Raw genomic sequence first — 16,968 nt, 5'->3', positions numbered from 1 at the left:
TGAAATTATTTAATTGTTTATGACAATGATTCAAATAGAAAACATACATTAGCAGAGTAGTAAGTTAGTCAAGTGTTATAATAAAGAGTACACAATAAAGAACTAAATAAATAAAGCATTTTTTTTTACATATTATAATATTACTAGCGGACCCGACAGATATTGCTCTGCTCAAACTTTGGCAAAAGACTTTTCATTGATACGTAGGTACCTAGATTGTGATTAAATTCCAAAACTAAAAATGATTAATATTCAAATATTGAATTTAAGTAAGTACCTAGGCACTTGTTTATGGTTGAATTCCAAAACATAAAATAGATATTTTTTTAAAATATGGCATTCTTTTTGCAAACGTCAAACTCCGGTTTTCTCACCAACAGAGGGGTGTACTTATGCAGGAATACGATTTTTTTAAATTAACTGAATTTAATATTATTTTAGTATTACAAAAATCCAGTAAAAATAAGTAAATGGGTAGAAATTATAAGAAATTTAAGGAAACAATCTGATTGAGATCCACAAAAAAAAGCTGTTCGTAAACATTCAAAAACAAACTTTTTTGTACACAGAAAAACATCTTTCCATTTTTTTGTAAATGCATTCTCCTCGAATGCAACCCTGGTAGATCGATGAATAAAACATTTATGCTCCTTACTTCTTTTTTACAAATAAGATTGAAGATTTTAATATCTACGAACACTCACAGCGCAAAGATCTATATTTCTCTGAAAACCGCACGTAAATCGGTTAAGCCGTTTATAAGGAGTTTAGTGATATCACACGTACAGAGGAATTATATATAAAAAGATTGTTTGCAAGATGAAAGCGACTACCGATGTCCGAGGGGTCTGCCTGGTAACCGAAAACACATTAGCTACATTTTTCCGGGTAATTTCTGGTAGATACGACGCACATGTGCACCAAGAGATGACACCTTTTGTTTCATCGGCTTCGTGTCCATTTTGAAACGCAACTTGGATGAATGTTTTATTTTGGACTATAATGATTGTTTTTTCCCCAGATGTTTACACGGATAACGTCGGAATCCACGAGAAGCCATCGGTACTGGTGACGTCACCGGGATCCCCCGACGTCCATTCGGGACACAGGCACCGCCAGCCGAGACTGTCCACGACAAACAACCCTAATGTTGGAGGACGACTACAGGTAATTTGATAATTATTATTTCCAGGTGCCCATAACTTTTACAGAAAAAATATTTTTTATTTTAAATATATCACGAGCTAAACCCGACAATGCTTTGCTATTGCTAAATTTGCGTACAAACTCGTACATCGATTAAATTTACACAATCGAAATTTTAGTATCAATTATTGTATTTAGCGTGCTTGTTGTACCTTGGTACTTGTTACGATTGAATTCCAGCACTTAATATAATTCATTTTCAAATATTGAAATTAAGTAGGTACCTAGGTACATTTTTATGTTTCAATTCTAAAACATAAAATAATTAATTTTCAAATAGAGAATTCTTTTTTCAAATGTCAAACTCTGATCTTACAACCAACAGGGGTGCACTGTATGTGGGAATGCGATTTTCAAAAATGTATTAAATGTCAGATGATATTATTTTATCGTTACTGAAAATTAATTTAAATGAAAAAAAATGTAAAAATTATATTACAATAGAGATTAACAGAACTTTAGAACATAAAGGAAAGATCATTTAGAAGTCTAGGCATCTACAGGGCTTATGACCTGTCAATGGCTGGTTTAAGTGGCCACTTTACACACTGTGTAACATTCACCATTCTGCCTATATTTGAACATCTATATTTTTTTTAATTTTTATTTATTGGGGATATCAACAGTAATACATTTAACAAAAATACAACAAATAAAATATACAGAGAATAAAACCAATGACAGATATCCACAGAAATACATTAAATACACGTACAATACATACTAGTGTGTTTGTGTGAGTGTAAGTGAGTGAGAGGGTGGGTGAGTGGGTGTTATATTGGAATGAGAGTGGACATGTGTGTAAATATTGCACAAGTGTCAAGTGTCGAAAATACAAATATATTAAAAATATTACTTCTATTCTTTCATCTGTTGATGTTTGTGAAGTTAAAGAGCTAAAACCTTTATTTATGCGGGTGAGATTCATCTAATTGAATTATTTCACCTACATACTAGGCAACGCCTGAAAATCTTATTTTTTCAATTTCTATACTTCTTCATGGACCAGGTGGATTTATCAACAATATTTTGAGTTTGTCCAAATTTTTGTAGGGACAAGGACTGGATTCGACTCCTGGGGGAGCTGTTATATTAACATATTACAACAGAGATAAAGAACATTTAAGATAAGGCTAATTTGGCTGGTTTGAGTGGCCACTTTACACACTGTGTAATATTCACCATTCTGCCCATATTCGAACATCTATATTCCTTTTTTTTTTACTAAAATTTGGACAAACTCAAAACATTTTTGACTAACAAAGAAGTTTAAACAATTTGTAACAATAGTAACAAATAGTTATCTAAAACTATTACCAATGAAATACAGTAAAAGAGCCGTTCTATATGTACTAAATTTCATGTGAAATGAGTCACCAACGTCCTGATACTCATTGCCTAGAGTGTGAAGTCTATTTATGACTGCATTTTACCATATGATGTCGAAGTATTGTTGCCACAGTATTGGTAGGTTTGCCGAGTTGTCCTTGTATAAATAAATAAATTTATTTATTTATTTTATTTATTTAACTTTTTGTACATAATGTTATTTGTACATTGGCGGGCTTATTGCCAAATGGCAATTTCTTCCAACCAACCAATAAAATAAAAGTTTTATTTTTATAATTCAAGTTACAGAACATATTCAATAGAAAAAAAAAAAAAAAATGTGAAAAATATATAAAAATAGAAATAAACGTATTTGTTTATAAATTACCTTAAATCAAAACTATTACTCAATGGGAAAAAGGAAAAAAGCGGAAAGAGGAAAAAGGAAAGGAGGAGAGATTAAGGAAGAGAAAGGAAATGTTTCTTCGGACGTGATTTAAACGGAGATAATGTAGTAACATCTTTGATGGTGGATGGGAGATGATTCCACAGTCGAGCCGCATGGACACTAAATGAGTTAGAGAAGAAAGAGGAATTGTGTATGGGTATTAAGAGAGTGCCTTGAGAATGAGAACGAAGAGGTAAACCATGAACTGATAAGCGTTGAAATTTTTCACACAGGTATATAGGAGCGTTAGGACTATGAAGTACACTGAACAGAAGTGAGAGGGAGTGATAATCTCTCCGCTGTCTAATTTTGAGCCATTTCAGTTGCCTACGATAATCAGAAATGTGGTCATATTTCCTTAAGACCAAAAATGTACCTTATGCATGTATTCTGAAGTCGTTCAAGTTTATCGAGTTGCTCACAGCTTAAATCAGTCATGGAAACATCAGCGTAATCTAGAATGGGTAGTAGTAATGCTTGTACAAGAGTGCATTTAGTACTAATGGGTAAGAATTTTTGCAACCTTCTAAGTGAGTGTAGACTGATAAATATATGGCGTAACCGAGATACTACAATAAAAACAAGAATGTTTATGTTGAATGACGTTAGCAGATGCTTCTCAGGGGCAATTTTGTGGCGTTGCGAAATTGAACAGTGAATTAATAACAAGCGACCGAGTGATTCCGAAACATCCCGAAAGGGAGACGTATTTATTTTGTAAGGTACGGTAAGGTACAACAATGATACATACTTGAAGACATACGATTTGAAGGCATTCGTCGATGCTTTTTCACACGAGTGTGTACTTATTAACTAAGATTTATTCCTAATTGATTAATCGCAAAAGTTGGGAGAGTATAATGAAAAATTACAATTTTCATAAAAAGTATAAATGAGGAAGTTCGGTGGTTTAAAAAAAATATATATTAGTTTTTCATAGAGTCTTTATTCAATAAAATAAACACATTATTACAATATAAATACATTATATAGAAAACAAAGTATTAAAATATATTTTGTCCCGATAAACTATTCAATAATAATATTGATGTTTTTTGTTGATATTTCTTGATAAAATTCCATAGTTAATGATTATGATAAAATTATAAATAAACTTATCAATGAAATTTCTTGGTTAAGTTTTGATTTTTATTATTTTGACCAACGAGCGCTTTCGCCTAAGTAGGCATCTTCAAGACTGTTGAATTGTTTACAACATTTACAGTTTTAATACTATTCTTAACATATTTAGGAGATAAGATCAAAAAAATTTCAAGTTTCTGTCCCCTGTTATACTTATTAATACTTATTTGATCTTATCTCCAAAATATGTTAAGATTTTATAAGTTTATTTATAATTTTATCATAATTATTATTTAATGATAGTTTGTCATCGGGTGCTCAGACATTAGTTTTTATTAATAATCAAATTAAAAGAGTACAGACATAATACTGTATACGTATAAAATAATTAACATAAAAAATAGTTTAAAAATATATATATATTTTTTTTTTAAGTAAGAAAATAGAGTAAAATAATACAATTAAAATGAAAGAATAGAAATTTACTTGAATTTATTTGAAATATAAGAAAAAATAACACATATTTAAATAGTGTGTGCTCATAAATGTAATCAAAACAAGATTAAAAATAAAATTAAGTAAATCGAAAATTTTAATTCACATATCTACAGAAAAAATTAAAATAATAAGAAAATTAAAAGTACCTATTAAAATTAATATCTAAAAAATGTCAATAAAATAAGAAAGAAATAAAAGAAAAGGTTAACCTAAGAAAATAACAAAAATGTATTCAATGAGAGATAAAAAAATGTTTTACATAAATAATAAATCAATATAGGAACGTTCTGTCTACTAACCACTTACGTAATAAAAACATAATTTTATTTTTACTATGACATGTTTTCATGTCAAGTGGCAACATATTAAATATTTTTGGAACAATAAAATCAAACGTACGTTGTCCATATTTATTTTTAAATTTTCGTACAACTAGGCCGTCAACAGATGTAAATCTTGTTAAATAGCTGTGTTCTAGTTTATTTTTATAAATCGAGCTGAACATCTGTTGGATGATAATTTTGCTCCATAAAATACCCTTAACCGGTAAAACATTTAATTTATTATACATAAATAGAGTATTATTTCTCTGATTGTATACATAATTAAACTAATCCTAAAGAATTAAATTAATTAAACAAGAATTATTAAACTATTTTTTTTTTCCAATTTTTATATATCGTATTTATCAGCGCTACGATTTTTTAAAGTTTTGTATTTCTGAAATAACTCCGCGTGTAACATTAGAGGTTCTTTTCAGGTCAGTTCTTCTCATTGGTCCATCTACGGCAAGCAAACCGAAAAACTTCCATAACCCTCATATCATAGGTTGAATCATATTAACCAGTGACGTTATTCAAAGTAGTTCGTTTTTATTGAAATGATTTTTTTTTCGTACATTTATAGGAAACTTTGCACTACAATTATATGCTCCAATTTTTACCGCGCGCAAGAAAACATTTATTGTATCCAATTTTCCGTAAGGCTAAAGTTCCTTATTATATTCCCGACACATGCGGGCCATATTTATTTATTTAATACTTTATATAAATACAAAGGTGGGCATATTGCCTTAGGGTAATTTCATGCTACCTATCAAAACCGTTCAGTTTGAGAAAATTACAAGTACATGGACATACTGAATATTACAATTTTATACAAAAATTTAAAACAAAGATTTAGAAAATAAAAATACATAAAAAAATAACACTATACTATGAAGAGAGGAGAGGGGATGGGAAAGAAAGAAAAAGGATAAAGGAACAACTTAAATGTTTGGATAATGAGATTTTAATCTTGGTTTAAATGTAAATAAAGAAGAGGCCTCTCTAACATTAGTGGGTAGATTATTCAACAATCAATAAGCTATTACTGTGAAAGAGGAGGCAACAAAATTAGAGCGATGAAAGGTTATTAAAAGGGTTCTCTCGTTACTAGAACAGAGATAGTCCGTGTTGTGATAGAAGTTGGAAGAGCTCTCTCAGATAACCAGGCGAAGTGGGATTATTTAAAATATTGTGAAGAAGTGATAGAATGCGAATGTTTCTTCTATGCCTGATACTGAGCCAGTATAGTTGCGTGCGATATTCGGTTATGTGGTTGAATTTGCGAAGATCAAAGATATACGTTTACAAACATTCTGCAATCGTTCCAACTTATCAAGTAATTCAGAGTTAGCATCTGGATAACATACATCCGCATAGTCAAGGAGTGGAATAAGTAAGCTCTGGACTAATGTTTGCTTAGCATTAATTGGCAAGAAATTTTGTAATCTTTGAAGTGAGTGCATACTGCTATAAAGCTTACGACTAACTTCGTTAACCTGATCGTGCCTCCCTTAATGCTTATGAATGATAATACCTAAGTTTTTGACTGAAGTCATGAATGGAATTTCTGTACCATCTATTTTGAAAAGAGTAAATGTGGAAAAATTCACCTTTGAATACATTTTTTTACTACCAACAAGTACAATTTGGCTTTTTGTTGGACGAAGTCAATGTTTTTTTGTCCATGAAGAGATATGCTCGAGTGCAAGTGACATTACTTTATGTGTTTCAACAATGTCAACGGGTTCGAAATGAATATATAATTGCAAATCATCGGCATATAAATGGTACGAACAGGGGAGGTTTTTTGTTATTGGATTGATAAAAAGTCCATAGGTACGCAGCATTACTTGAAAACAAAGGCAGTTTAAATATGTCCCAAAGTCTTTAGTGTTCTCCATCCCGTATTTAAAAAAAATAATATTATCTACTATTTCCGAGTGATAGGTACCAAAGCATTCCGAATATAGTTGGGTATTTACGAATAGGCATCCAGGGTTCTATTTTATTTATTATTTATATATTTATTATTTTGAATCTTGAAAGAGGGCACACATAAACACATTCTTATGTGTGTTCTAATAATAACAATGTACATGCAGCCTGTAACTGGGAGGATGGATCATCGGTGGCAGAGCGATGTGGGACTTCAATGCCAATCGACTTAACCTACATGTATGTTCCGCGATATTCAGTCGTTTATAAGTTATTCCGATTTTTAAGAAATTTTGCTAAAAAAATGATTTTAGGCTGAATACCTAAAATATTTAACATGTTACCAAACAATATTAAAAATACTGAGTTAAATACAGGAGTGAGACGTTTGCTCAAGTTATGGTTAATAGAAAAAAGTTTTTTGTATTAGTGATAGTTTTTAATTTTTGATAATGTAATATGTAATGTTTTATAAGTAAAATTATTGTTAATGTAGGCTAAGTGTAAATAATCGATGCAATTTATAAGAATCTGCTGACGAGTTGTATGTATGCAACTCAGCAGGACTTTAATGTAAGACTATTTTGTAAATATTAAAAAAAAAAAAAAAACATATATTAAACTCTTATGTAGTTAAAATTTAAAAAAATAGACAAAAAACATCCCCTAAGTATAGACAAACTATTAATTCTACGATCGTAACTTTTTTTACAAGTAGCTCTATTGTAGTAGGCCTTTTATCCTACAATATAGTTTCGAGTTATTATTATTTGATTGAATTCCAAATAAAAAATTATCTTCACCAAAAAATCTGGCAACCTCATTTTTCAACGAACTTTTAAGGGCTCTAAGAAAAAAAAATTCAAAGAATTTTTCTTTTTATAGCCTTTAAAAGTTAGTTGAAATATTAAGATTGCAGATTTTTTTGTAAAGATAATATTTTATTTGGAATGAAACCAAATAATGACTCTAACCCATATTGTAAGATGAAAGGCCAAATGTTGAGCAACTTAAAAAAAATACGATCGCAGACTTAATTAATAGTTTGGCTACACTTGGGACATTCAGCCTAAAATCAGATTAATACTAAAATTTCTTAAAAATCCGAAAAACTTTTAAACGACTGAATATCGCGGAACGTACATTGGAGTTAAATCGATGAGCATTGAGATCTTCCATCGCTCGGCCACCGATGATTCACCCTCCCGGTTACATGCTGTAACACACATTTCTTAAATTTCTGTTTAAATTTTTTTTTTTTCTTCTTTATAAATGTTTTTTCCCATTTTATATTATTTTTAACTGCCTTATATAAAATATAATTTTGCAACTTCACCTTTTTCTAAATGGGAGTCTGATTTTACACACAAAACTGCATTATTTGTCTGCTCAGACTCAGAATGAATAAATGAAGATACGTCTCTGTGGCGTAATTTTTAAATACAAAATGTTGCATTTTGTTGCAGGTGAAACTCGGTTTCGACCCGGCTGCTCTCCAGCTAGTGGTGACCATAGTCTGCGGAGCCGGCCTCATACCGCGAGCTGGTGGCCAGCCCAGGTGCCCTTACGCCAAGATCTTCCTGCTGCCCGACCGCAGCGAGAAGTCCAAGAGGAGGACCAAGACGCTTGCCAGCACCAACGACCCCCGCTGGGGCCAAACCTTCGTCTACTCCGGGATCAGGAGGTCGGACCTGAAGCAACGGATGCTGGAGGTAAATTTAAAAAAAAATGCAGTAGAAAACACTGGCTGAACAGGAGGTTTTGACAAAAAAACCTCGTAAACAAGACTCCTTGCTACTTTGAACCAGTCTTTATTTCAATTTTGTTGATTCGTAAACTATAAATTATATAAGACATTCATGTTAAAAACATAATGGAAATATGCATTCATCATCATCATTATTCCCTTTCCGCATCGAATGGTGCATAGGGCATTCCGTTAATACATCAATCGCAGCGTATCTGAATAATTTTTATTACATGAAGGTAAAATGATTCGTCTTATGCTTCAGATGTCAGTCCAGGCACTATGAAATATTCATAGGTAAAAACACCTTTTAAAATAATTATTTCATGTCAACCATGTCGGGAATCGAACCTGAGACCTCTTGAATGGTAGGCGAACGCGCTGACCATTACGTCCTGAGGCGGATATGCATTGCTTAGATATAAATAATTATATTCTTAAGAATTTCTGATAAAAAATATATGTCGTCGAATGGCCATATGAACATTGAAATTACAGGTCATAAGCCCTGTAGATGCCTAGACTTCTATATTACCTTCTCTTAAATGTTCTTCATCTCTGTTGTAATATGGTAATTACGTACACAACACAATATATAGTACAATTTCTGACAGGACAACAACATGTGACAAGAATATGTTTAAAGCATGACTATTTGTGTGAAATATGGTGTTTGTTTTATTTTATTTTTTTCAAAAATAGGCTTAATATTATCAATATAGACTAATGTTATTGATCGAGGATAAATATTGTTAAAAGAAGCTAAATATTATTATTGTAATCAAAATCGCACATCTTCTCAAATTTAGCAAAATGACTAATCGCTCTTCCTAATAGAGCTTCTTATAATTAATAATCTTCCTAATAATTAACATATTACAACAGAGATGAAGAACATTTTAGAAAAGGTAATATAGAAGTCTAGGCAACTACAGGGCCTGTAACCTGTCATTGGCTGGTTTAAGTGGCCACTTTACACACTGTGTAACATTCACCATTCTGGCCATATTTGAACATCTATATTCCTTCAATTCTTTTATTTGTTGATGTTTGTGAAGTGAAAGAGCTGAAAGCTTTATTTATGCGGGTGAGATTCATCTAATTGGATTATTTCGCCTACATACTAGGCAACGCCAGAAATTTTAAATTTTTTTCAATACCTATACATACTTCTTCATGGACCAGGTGGATTTATCAACAATATTCCTTATAGTTAATAATATCATGTAAGCAATTTGTGCAATGAGCAATAATATTAGGCAAAACATATTTTTTGTCGTGTGGAGATTTTATGTACACGTGGAGATTTTTTGAAATGGTTCTCTTTTTATTTTCTAGGTGACTGTGTGGGACTTCAACAGATATGGACCAAACGATTTTCTTGGAGAGATCGTCTTAGAACTAAGCCTGACACCGTTGAACGATGAGCCAGAGTGGTATTACCTAACAACGCACGAAGATATAGCGCCGACACACGGAGGGGTTAGTGCAAGAATCACAAATCTTTCCATCCTGGAGGCCGAAGGAGTGCAGAATTTTTTCATCACTGTAATATAAGACAACTTTGACCTTCACCAAATTACTTGAATAGCATTAAATCTGTCTTTTGGCAATTACCGTAGATTATAATGACTAAACCATATATGGCGAGGCAAAATGGTGGCAGGTGGACACCCAGAATGATAAAGTGGAGACCACGGGCAAATAAAACAGGTGTTGGAAGGCCACAAAAAAGATAGGCCGACGATGTTACCTCGATGGCCAGTAAAACATGGACGATGAAAGCGGGTGATAGGAAGGAGTGGAGATGTTGGAAGAGGCCGCCATCTAGCAGTGGAGAGAACATGGCTAAAGCAAAAAATATGTATTGTGGAAATACGATTATTGCGACTAAATTCGACTAAACCATGTATAGGAATACAATCATTACGATCAAATCCGACTAAACCGTGTATAGGAATACGATTGTGGTCCCGTGGCTAGTGTCTCGGACTCACGACTCAAATTTCCGTGGTTCGGATCCCACTATACCCCAACTTAATCCCATTTTCTAATAGTGAGTTATTTACAACTCGTTGAAAATGGCCCTCAAAATTAAATATTTGGGCAAATCATAAGAATGCAAATATTTCTTTTCAATTAACAAAAAAACTATTACGACTAAATTCGACTACTTTGTATAAAAATACGATTATTACGACTTAATTCGACGGAACCATGTATAGAAATACGATTATTACGACTAAATTGGACTAAACTATATATAGAAATACAATTACTACGAATAAATTGTTACTAAGAATTGGTCTGTGGTCCCGCGGCTGGTGTTGCAAAATTACAGATTTGAGGCCCAAGAATTGAACCACACTCTACCCTCACTTGATTACCATTTTCTAATACGGAGTTATTTTTAACTCGTTGAAAATGGCCCCAAAATGGACATATTTTGGTTAATCGTATAATCACAAATATTTATTTTTCCTAAAAAAAGAATGAACGAATCCTCTGATGCCATATTATAGAAGTAATATATTTATTACGACGAAATGTGACTATTGTATCTGTACTTCAGAGGCAGACGGATGCAAATGCAAACTTCAAATGTTCAACCAAAGCTAAAGAATTTACTTTCTCTAAATGATTTTTAATGATTAAAAGCATTCATTTTTATTTTCAGTACTTTGATACATCGTTCTTTCTTTATAAGACTTAAATTTTATCAAAATCAATGGACACGATCATAAACTGCAGTCTGATTCTAAGTTCGCGATAATTTAACACTAGCTCGTGTTAACAGAGGTGCTATTCTGAACCACTATCGTGGCACGAGAAAACAGTTTTTATCTCGTGTATTTACAACACGAGATAATACGGCCACGAGAGCGTTTGGAATACCAGCCCAGAATACGGATTTGAATTTACGTTCGAAGTGAAGCGCGGTCGTGTTAATTTCAGCGTTAACTTGCGGTAGCATGAACTCAGAATCAGACATCTGGATACGAATATCAAAATGTCATTTCGTCAAAATCTGGATTTGCATCCGTCTGCCTCTGAGGTACAGATATGTATACAGAAATACAATGAGGAACTTCAGCCTTACGGGAAATTTGTGGCAAAAAATGTTTTCTTGCGCGCGGCAAAAAATAGAGTATTAAATTGTACGGTAAAATTTCTTCAAAATGTACGAAAATTTTTTTTTTTTTTAAATAAAAACGCACTACTTTGAATGACGTCACTGGTTCATATGAATCATCCAATGATATGAGAGCTTTGAAAGATATCCGGTTTGGTCACCGTAAACGAACCAATCGGAAAAAAAGCTGTCATAGAACAACCTCTGACGTCACACGCGGAGTTATTTCAGAATTACAAAACTTTAAAAAATCATAGCGCTGATAATGAAATTTATAAAAATGAAAATTTTGGCTTAGTTTAATATTCTATTAACAAATAAAAAAATAAAAAAAAGACACTGAATTTCCTCATTATCGCGACTAAACCATATACATAAATTTGATCATTACGACTAAATTCGACTCTACCATAAATAGAAGTACGTATAAAAATGCAATAATTTTACCAACTTTCTTTTTGTATTTGATACTCGTTATTGACAAAATCCATTTTCGCCCAATGTGCTGACCAACGTTTCTCCGCAGCGCTACCGGATGGACACGTGCGACATGGACGCCGAGCCCGCGCTGACGCCCACGGACCACCTGTCGCCGCCGTCGACGTCCACCAGCCGCCTGTCGGACTCGGACACCACCTCCGAGTGCGAGCTGGAGGGCTGCGCGGGCGCGGGGCCCGGCGCGCGCTGCCCGCGCCACCCGGCGCACCGCGCCCGCGCGCGCCCCCAGCGGGTCGTGGCCGACGGGGCGAGCATCTCCAGCCTCGGGTCGAGCTCCAGCCCCCCTCCAGCCGAAGTGGTCGGTTGAAACGATATATTATTTTGTCTTTGAAATTTTCAATTCTGTCACTGTGACTAACTTAAAAGGTTCTTGCTTATTCTATTTAATTAAATTACATTTTACTTATCGTTCCCCCGATAAAATAAAGCCCAACTCACAACTAACAATGACTCGAAAACATATCATATTTAGTTATTTATCAAGAACTAGCGGACCCGGCAGACGTTGTCCTGCCCGAACCTTGGCTTGCCTGCTATTACCTTGGAAACAGATTTTTCAATGATAAGTAGGTACCTAGGTACTTGTTTGTAATTAAATTTCAAAACTAAAAATAGTTAATATTCAAATATTGAATATAAGTAGGTACCTAGGTATTTGTTTATAGTTGAATTCAAAAACATAAAATAAATATTTTTTCAAAAATTGAATTCTTTTTGCAAACGTCAAACTCTGGTCTTCTCACCAACACAGAGGTATTATACTTGTGTAGGAATATGATTTTTAAAAATATATTGAATTTAATATTATTTTAGTTTTACCAAAATCCAGCGAATAAATGGGTAGGAGTTATAAGGAATTTAAGGAAAGAATCTGATTGAGATCCACAAAAAACAAATGCTGTTTGTAAACATTCAAAAACATACTTTTTTAACAGACAAAAAAATAACATCATTTCATTTTTTGTAATTGCATTCCTTCGAACGCAACCCTGGTAGATCGATGAAAAAAAATTGATGCTTCTTACTTTATTTTTACATATTACATTGAAGATTTTAATATCTAAGAACACGCACAGTGCAAAGATCTATATTTCTCTGAAAACCGCACGCAAATCGGTTAAGCCGTTTAAAAGGAGTTCAGTGACAGCACACGTACAGAGGAATTATATATATAAGATATGAGGGGTATCAGAAGAAAACTTGGAAATCTCCATTGAAGGAGTTATAGATTTATGCGAAAAACATTGAAAAAAGATTTGTAAGTTTTCTAATTATGCTTCACTTACATAATGGAGAATGGTTAATTTGCCGTGTCAAGTAGTCTAGTTGAAATCGGTTTTTGCAATATTTAGAGACGGTTTTAAATTACGCTATTATTTAGGTAGGTAGGGTTTTTTTTAAATTTTTTTATTTTATTTTATTTATTGGGGATATCAACAGTAATACATGTAATACAAATATAACAAATAACATATACAGAGAATAAAACCAATGACAGATATCCACAGAAATACATTAAATACACGTACAATACATACTAGTGTGTTTGTGTGAGTGTAAGTGAGTGAGAGGGTGGGTGTGTGGGTGTTATATTGGAAAGAGGGTGTCAGGTATCGAAAATATAAATATATATAAAATATTAAGAAATAGAGATAAAATTTAATAAAATAAAATAAAACTTTATTATTGAAACTAAGTATAAGACAAAAAAGAATGTTTTAAGACGCGCATTTTAAATGTTATTTTTTTACAATCAAATGGATCAATAAGGGGAAAGTTCAAATTATTTTCACTAGCAAAACGTATAAGTGGAGAGTTCTGGGCATAGTTCGTACGAACTGCTGGCACATGAAATAGAGAGCTCGACGTGTGACGGGTGCGGTAGCCGGGGACATTTAATGATAACTCTGACAAAAGAGCCGGACTATCAAGGCGTCCACTGAGTATGTCATGAAGCACCCCCATGTCCAACAGTAGACGGCGATCTTCTAAAGTAAGCAAGTGGTGTTTTTTGCAGGAAGACATATAATTGAGATCGGTATACCTGCATCTCCAGTTAAGATGTCTAAGAAATGTCCATTGAATTTTCTCAAACTTTTCTTTATGTGTGACATATTGTGGAGACCAAACAGAAGAGGCATACTCGAGCAAACTGCGAACATGAGCAAAGTAGACCATTTTAATACACGCGATATCATTAAATACCTGACATGTACGAAGTACAAAACCAAGGTTTCTATGTGCACGGGTCAGTATGTCATCGAAGTGATTCTCAAATGTAAGTTTGCTATCAAGAATAACACCCAGATCGCGTACGGTATCAACTCTCTGAACAGGTTGGTTTGATAATATATAATGATATGGGATTGGATGTCGACCTCGCGAAAAAGAAATAAGCAAACACTTTGATACATTGACGAAATTTTTTTATACTTTATTTTATGTATACTTTATTTTAGCGTCAATAACTAATTTTCCACAATATTTTGAGTTTGTCCAAATTTTTGTAGACAAGGACTGGATTCAACTCCCTGGGGAGCTGTTTATATTAACGCATTACAACAGAGGTGAAGAACATTTAAGAGAAAGTAATATAGAAGTCTAGGCATGTACAGGGCTTATGACCTGTCAATGGCTGGTTTAAGTGGCCACTTTACACACTATGTAAAATATTCTTCATCTCTATTGTAATATGTTAATATAAACAGCTCCCCAGGGAGTTGAATCCAGTCCTTATACACAAAAATTTGGACAAACTCAAAATATTGTTAATAAATCCACCTGGTCCATGAAGTAGTATATAAATTAAAAAAAAAAACATTTTAAGGTGTTGCCTAGTATGTAGATGAAATAATTCAATTAGATGAATCTCTCCCGCATAAATAAAGGTTTCAGCTCTTTAACTTCACAAACATCAACAGATGATAGAATTTAAGAAATATAAATGTTCAAATATGAGCAGAATGGTAAATGTTACACAGTGTGTAAAGGGCCACTTAAACCAGCCATTGACAGGTCATAAGCCCTGTAGATGCCTAGACGTCTATATTACCTTCTCTTAAATGTTCTTCATCCCTGTTGTAATATGTTAACTCATTTTCCGTTTTTGGTAGAGATTTCTAAGTTTTCTTCTTATACCCTCATATATTTTATAAAAAAATATTAAAAAAAAAAAAAAAAAATTATGAAAATTTGTCGTTTTTTTTTCTAGTCAGATTTTTGATAGTTCACCAAGTCTAAAGCTATAACTATACGTAATAACTTGTAGAAGTATTGTGGTTCCGTTATAGCATCACGGGCTTTAAATCAGAAGTTCCATTATCAATTTTTGCTCTGCTCCTTTTTGGGTATGAAAATCATAAGAACGCTAGAGAAAAAACTATTGTTGTGTAAAATCTTACAGATGGAGCTTGACTTCGGGCGAAGAAGTCGCCGCGACATGAGTCCTCAGGGTAGGCAGAGAGCTGCCGTAATGAATAGAGACACTAAACCGAATTCTTACTCCCATGGATATAGACGGGTAGGTACCCAAAAATAGACCTTTAAGATATTGCATCTGTGTAGATAGATGAGATTTTAAAATGAGTGTAATCAGAAGCAATTTAGACCAACAAATAAGTATAAAAAAAAACGCATTTTCCTGGAGTGCCGCAGGGAATGCCCTCATTCCCTTATTTTTTTTTTTATGTCCACTTGATTAAATGCATGTTTTAGTATCGTGATCCAAATATGAATTAAATTTTATTTCCGATTTTGTTTATTTCAGAATGGATCTATGCTAGGGCAAAGATCTCACTCCGCTGCTCCAGCCGATGGACCTCTACCAATGCACGGCGGTCACTCCCAGAGATCAAGGTCCAAGTCACCTAGACACTACGATCACAGAAGCCTTTCACCGCCCGAAGGTTGGACCAGATATTCAGGTACTGGAGAAAACAAGTAATTTACTAACTTGTCGGAGCATGAATGATGTTCCCCTAAGTTCATTCTGACTAAAAATTCAATTATGTTTTTTCAGGATCCCCGAATGTTACGAATTATTGAAATTTTTATTTTATTGAATATTTATCAATTTTCAGGGTTTAGTGAGAATATTCTATACTGGATAACATTTTTTTGTTTTTTCATCATCAAAACAATATTTTAGGCCAGTGCTCTCTTCAATGTAATTTTAAGAGTTACTATTTGATTACTGTGTCGAAATTTCATTTTTCACTATTAGATACGCATGGTTTGCATCTAGACAGAAAATTTCCAATTACTTTGTTACTTTCTATATTTCTATGTCTTTCCTCTCTGCATTCTCACGCTCTCCTCACTAGTGCTACGCTTTCATCACTTTCACCTATTTACTTCCTATCACCACCTCTAGTTGAATGGTCTGTTTTCCCCCTTAAGGCACTGTCTCTTTTATTTGGTTTCTCTAATTTAAGTTAATTTTATATATTTTTTCTATTTTCATTGTTTCAATTACTCTGTTTCATTTTTCTCATTCAATGTCTTCAGTTTCTTTATTATTTACATCGGAAAAGAAGAAATTCATCTCGTAAGTCGAATTTTTCTTAACTCAGTGAATCAACAATAATAGAATTGTTCCAAATATATTGGTGTAGACTTTTACACTGGTTCATTGTATTTTATCTTCAACAGGACTAATTTGTTTAATCTTTTTCGATAAGGTGGTTTATAGGTTTATTCAATAAGTCCACCTATATTCACTTCTCATTGTCACATACATACAAAACTCACTCACCCATACACATAT

The 16,968-nt window shown here is 33.1% G+C and overlaps 1 protein-coding gene across 1 annotated transcript in view; it reads left to right on the top strand.

Annotated features, from left to right (window-relative positions):
* Positions 1-1,021: 1,021 nt before the first annotated feature.
* Positions 1,022-16,968, top strand: part of LOC148274422 (uncharacterized) — a gene marked incomplete at its 5' end in the record, with an annotated part of 91,297 nt that continues 75,350 nt past the window's right edge. Inside the window, 7 exons of the mRNA XM_088237139.1 lie at positions 1,022-1,167; positions 8,292-8,537; positions 9,911-10,054; positions 12,232-12,407; positions 12,456-12,501; positions 15,607-15,723; positions 15,970-16,126. Of these exons, the coding sequence (XP_088093265.1) occupies positions 1,022-1,167; positions 8,292-8,537; positions 9,911-10,054; positions 12,232-12,407; positions 12,456-12,501; positions 15,607-15,723; positions 15,970-16,126 (1,032 nt within the window). The remainder of the gene's footprint in view (positions 1,168-8,291; positions 8,538-9,910; positions 10,055-12,231; positions 12,408-12,455; positions 12,502-15,606; positions 15,724-15,969; positions 16,127-16,968) is intronic.

Source organism: Micrasema longulum, unplaced genomic scaffold (assembly GCF_059751315.1).
Source record: "Micrasema longulum isolate JH-2025_06_02 unplaced genomic scaffold, ASM5975131v1 h1tg001656l, whole genome shotgun sequence".
Taxonomy (NCBI): Eukaryota; Metazoa; Arthropoda; class Insecta; order Trichoptera; family Brachycentridae; genus Micrasema; species Micrasema longulum.
The sequence above is the reverse complement of the archived record's forward strand: the minus strand, read 5'-3'. Positions and strand labels throughout refer to the sequence as shown.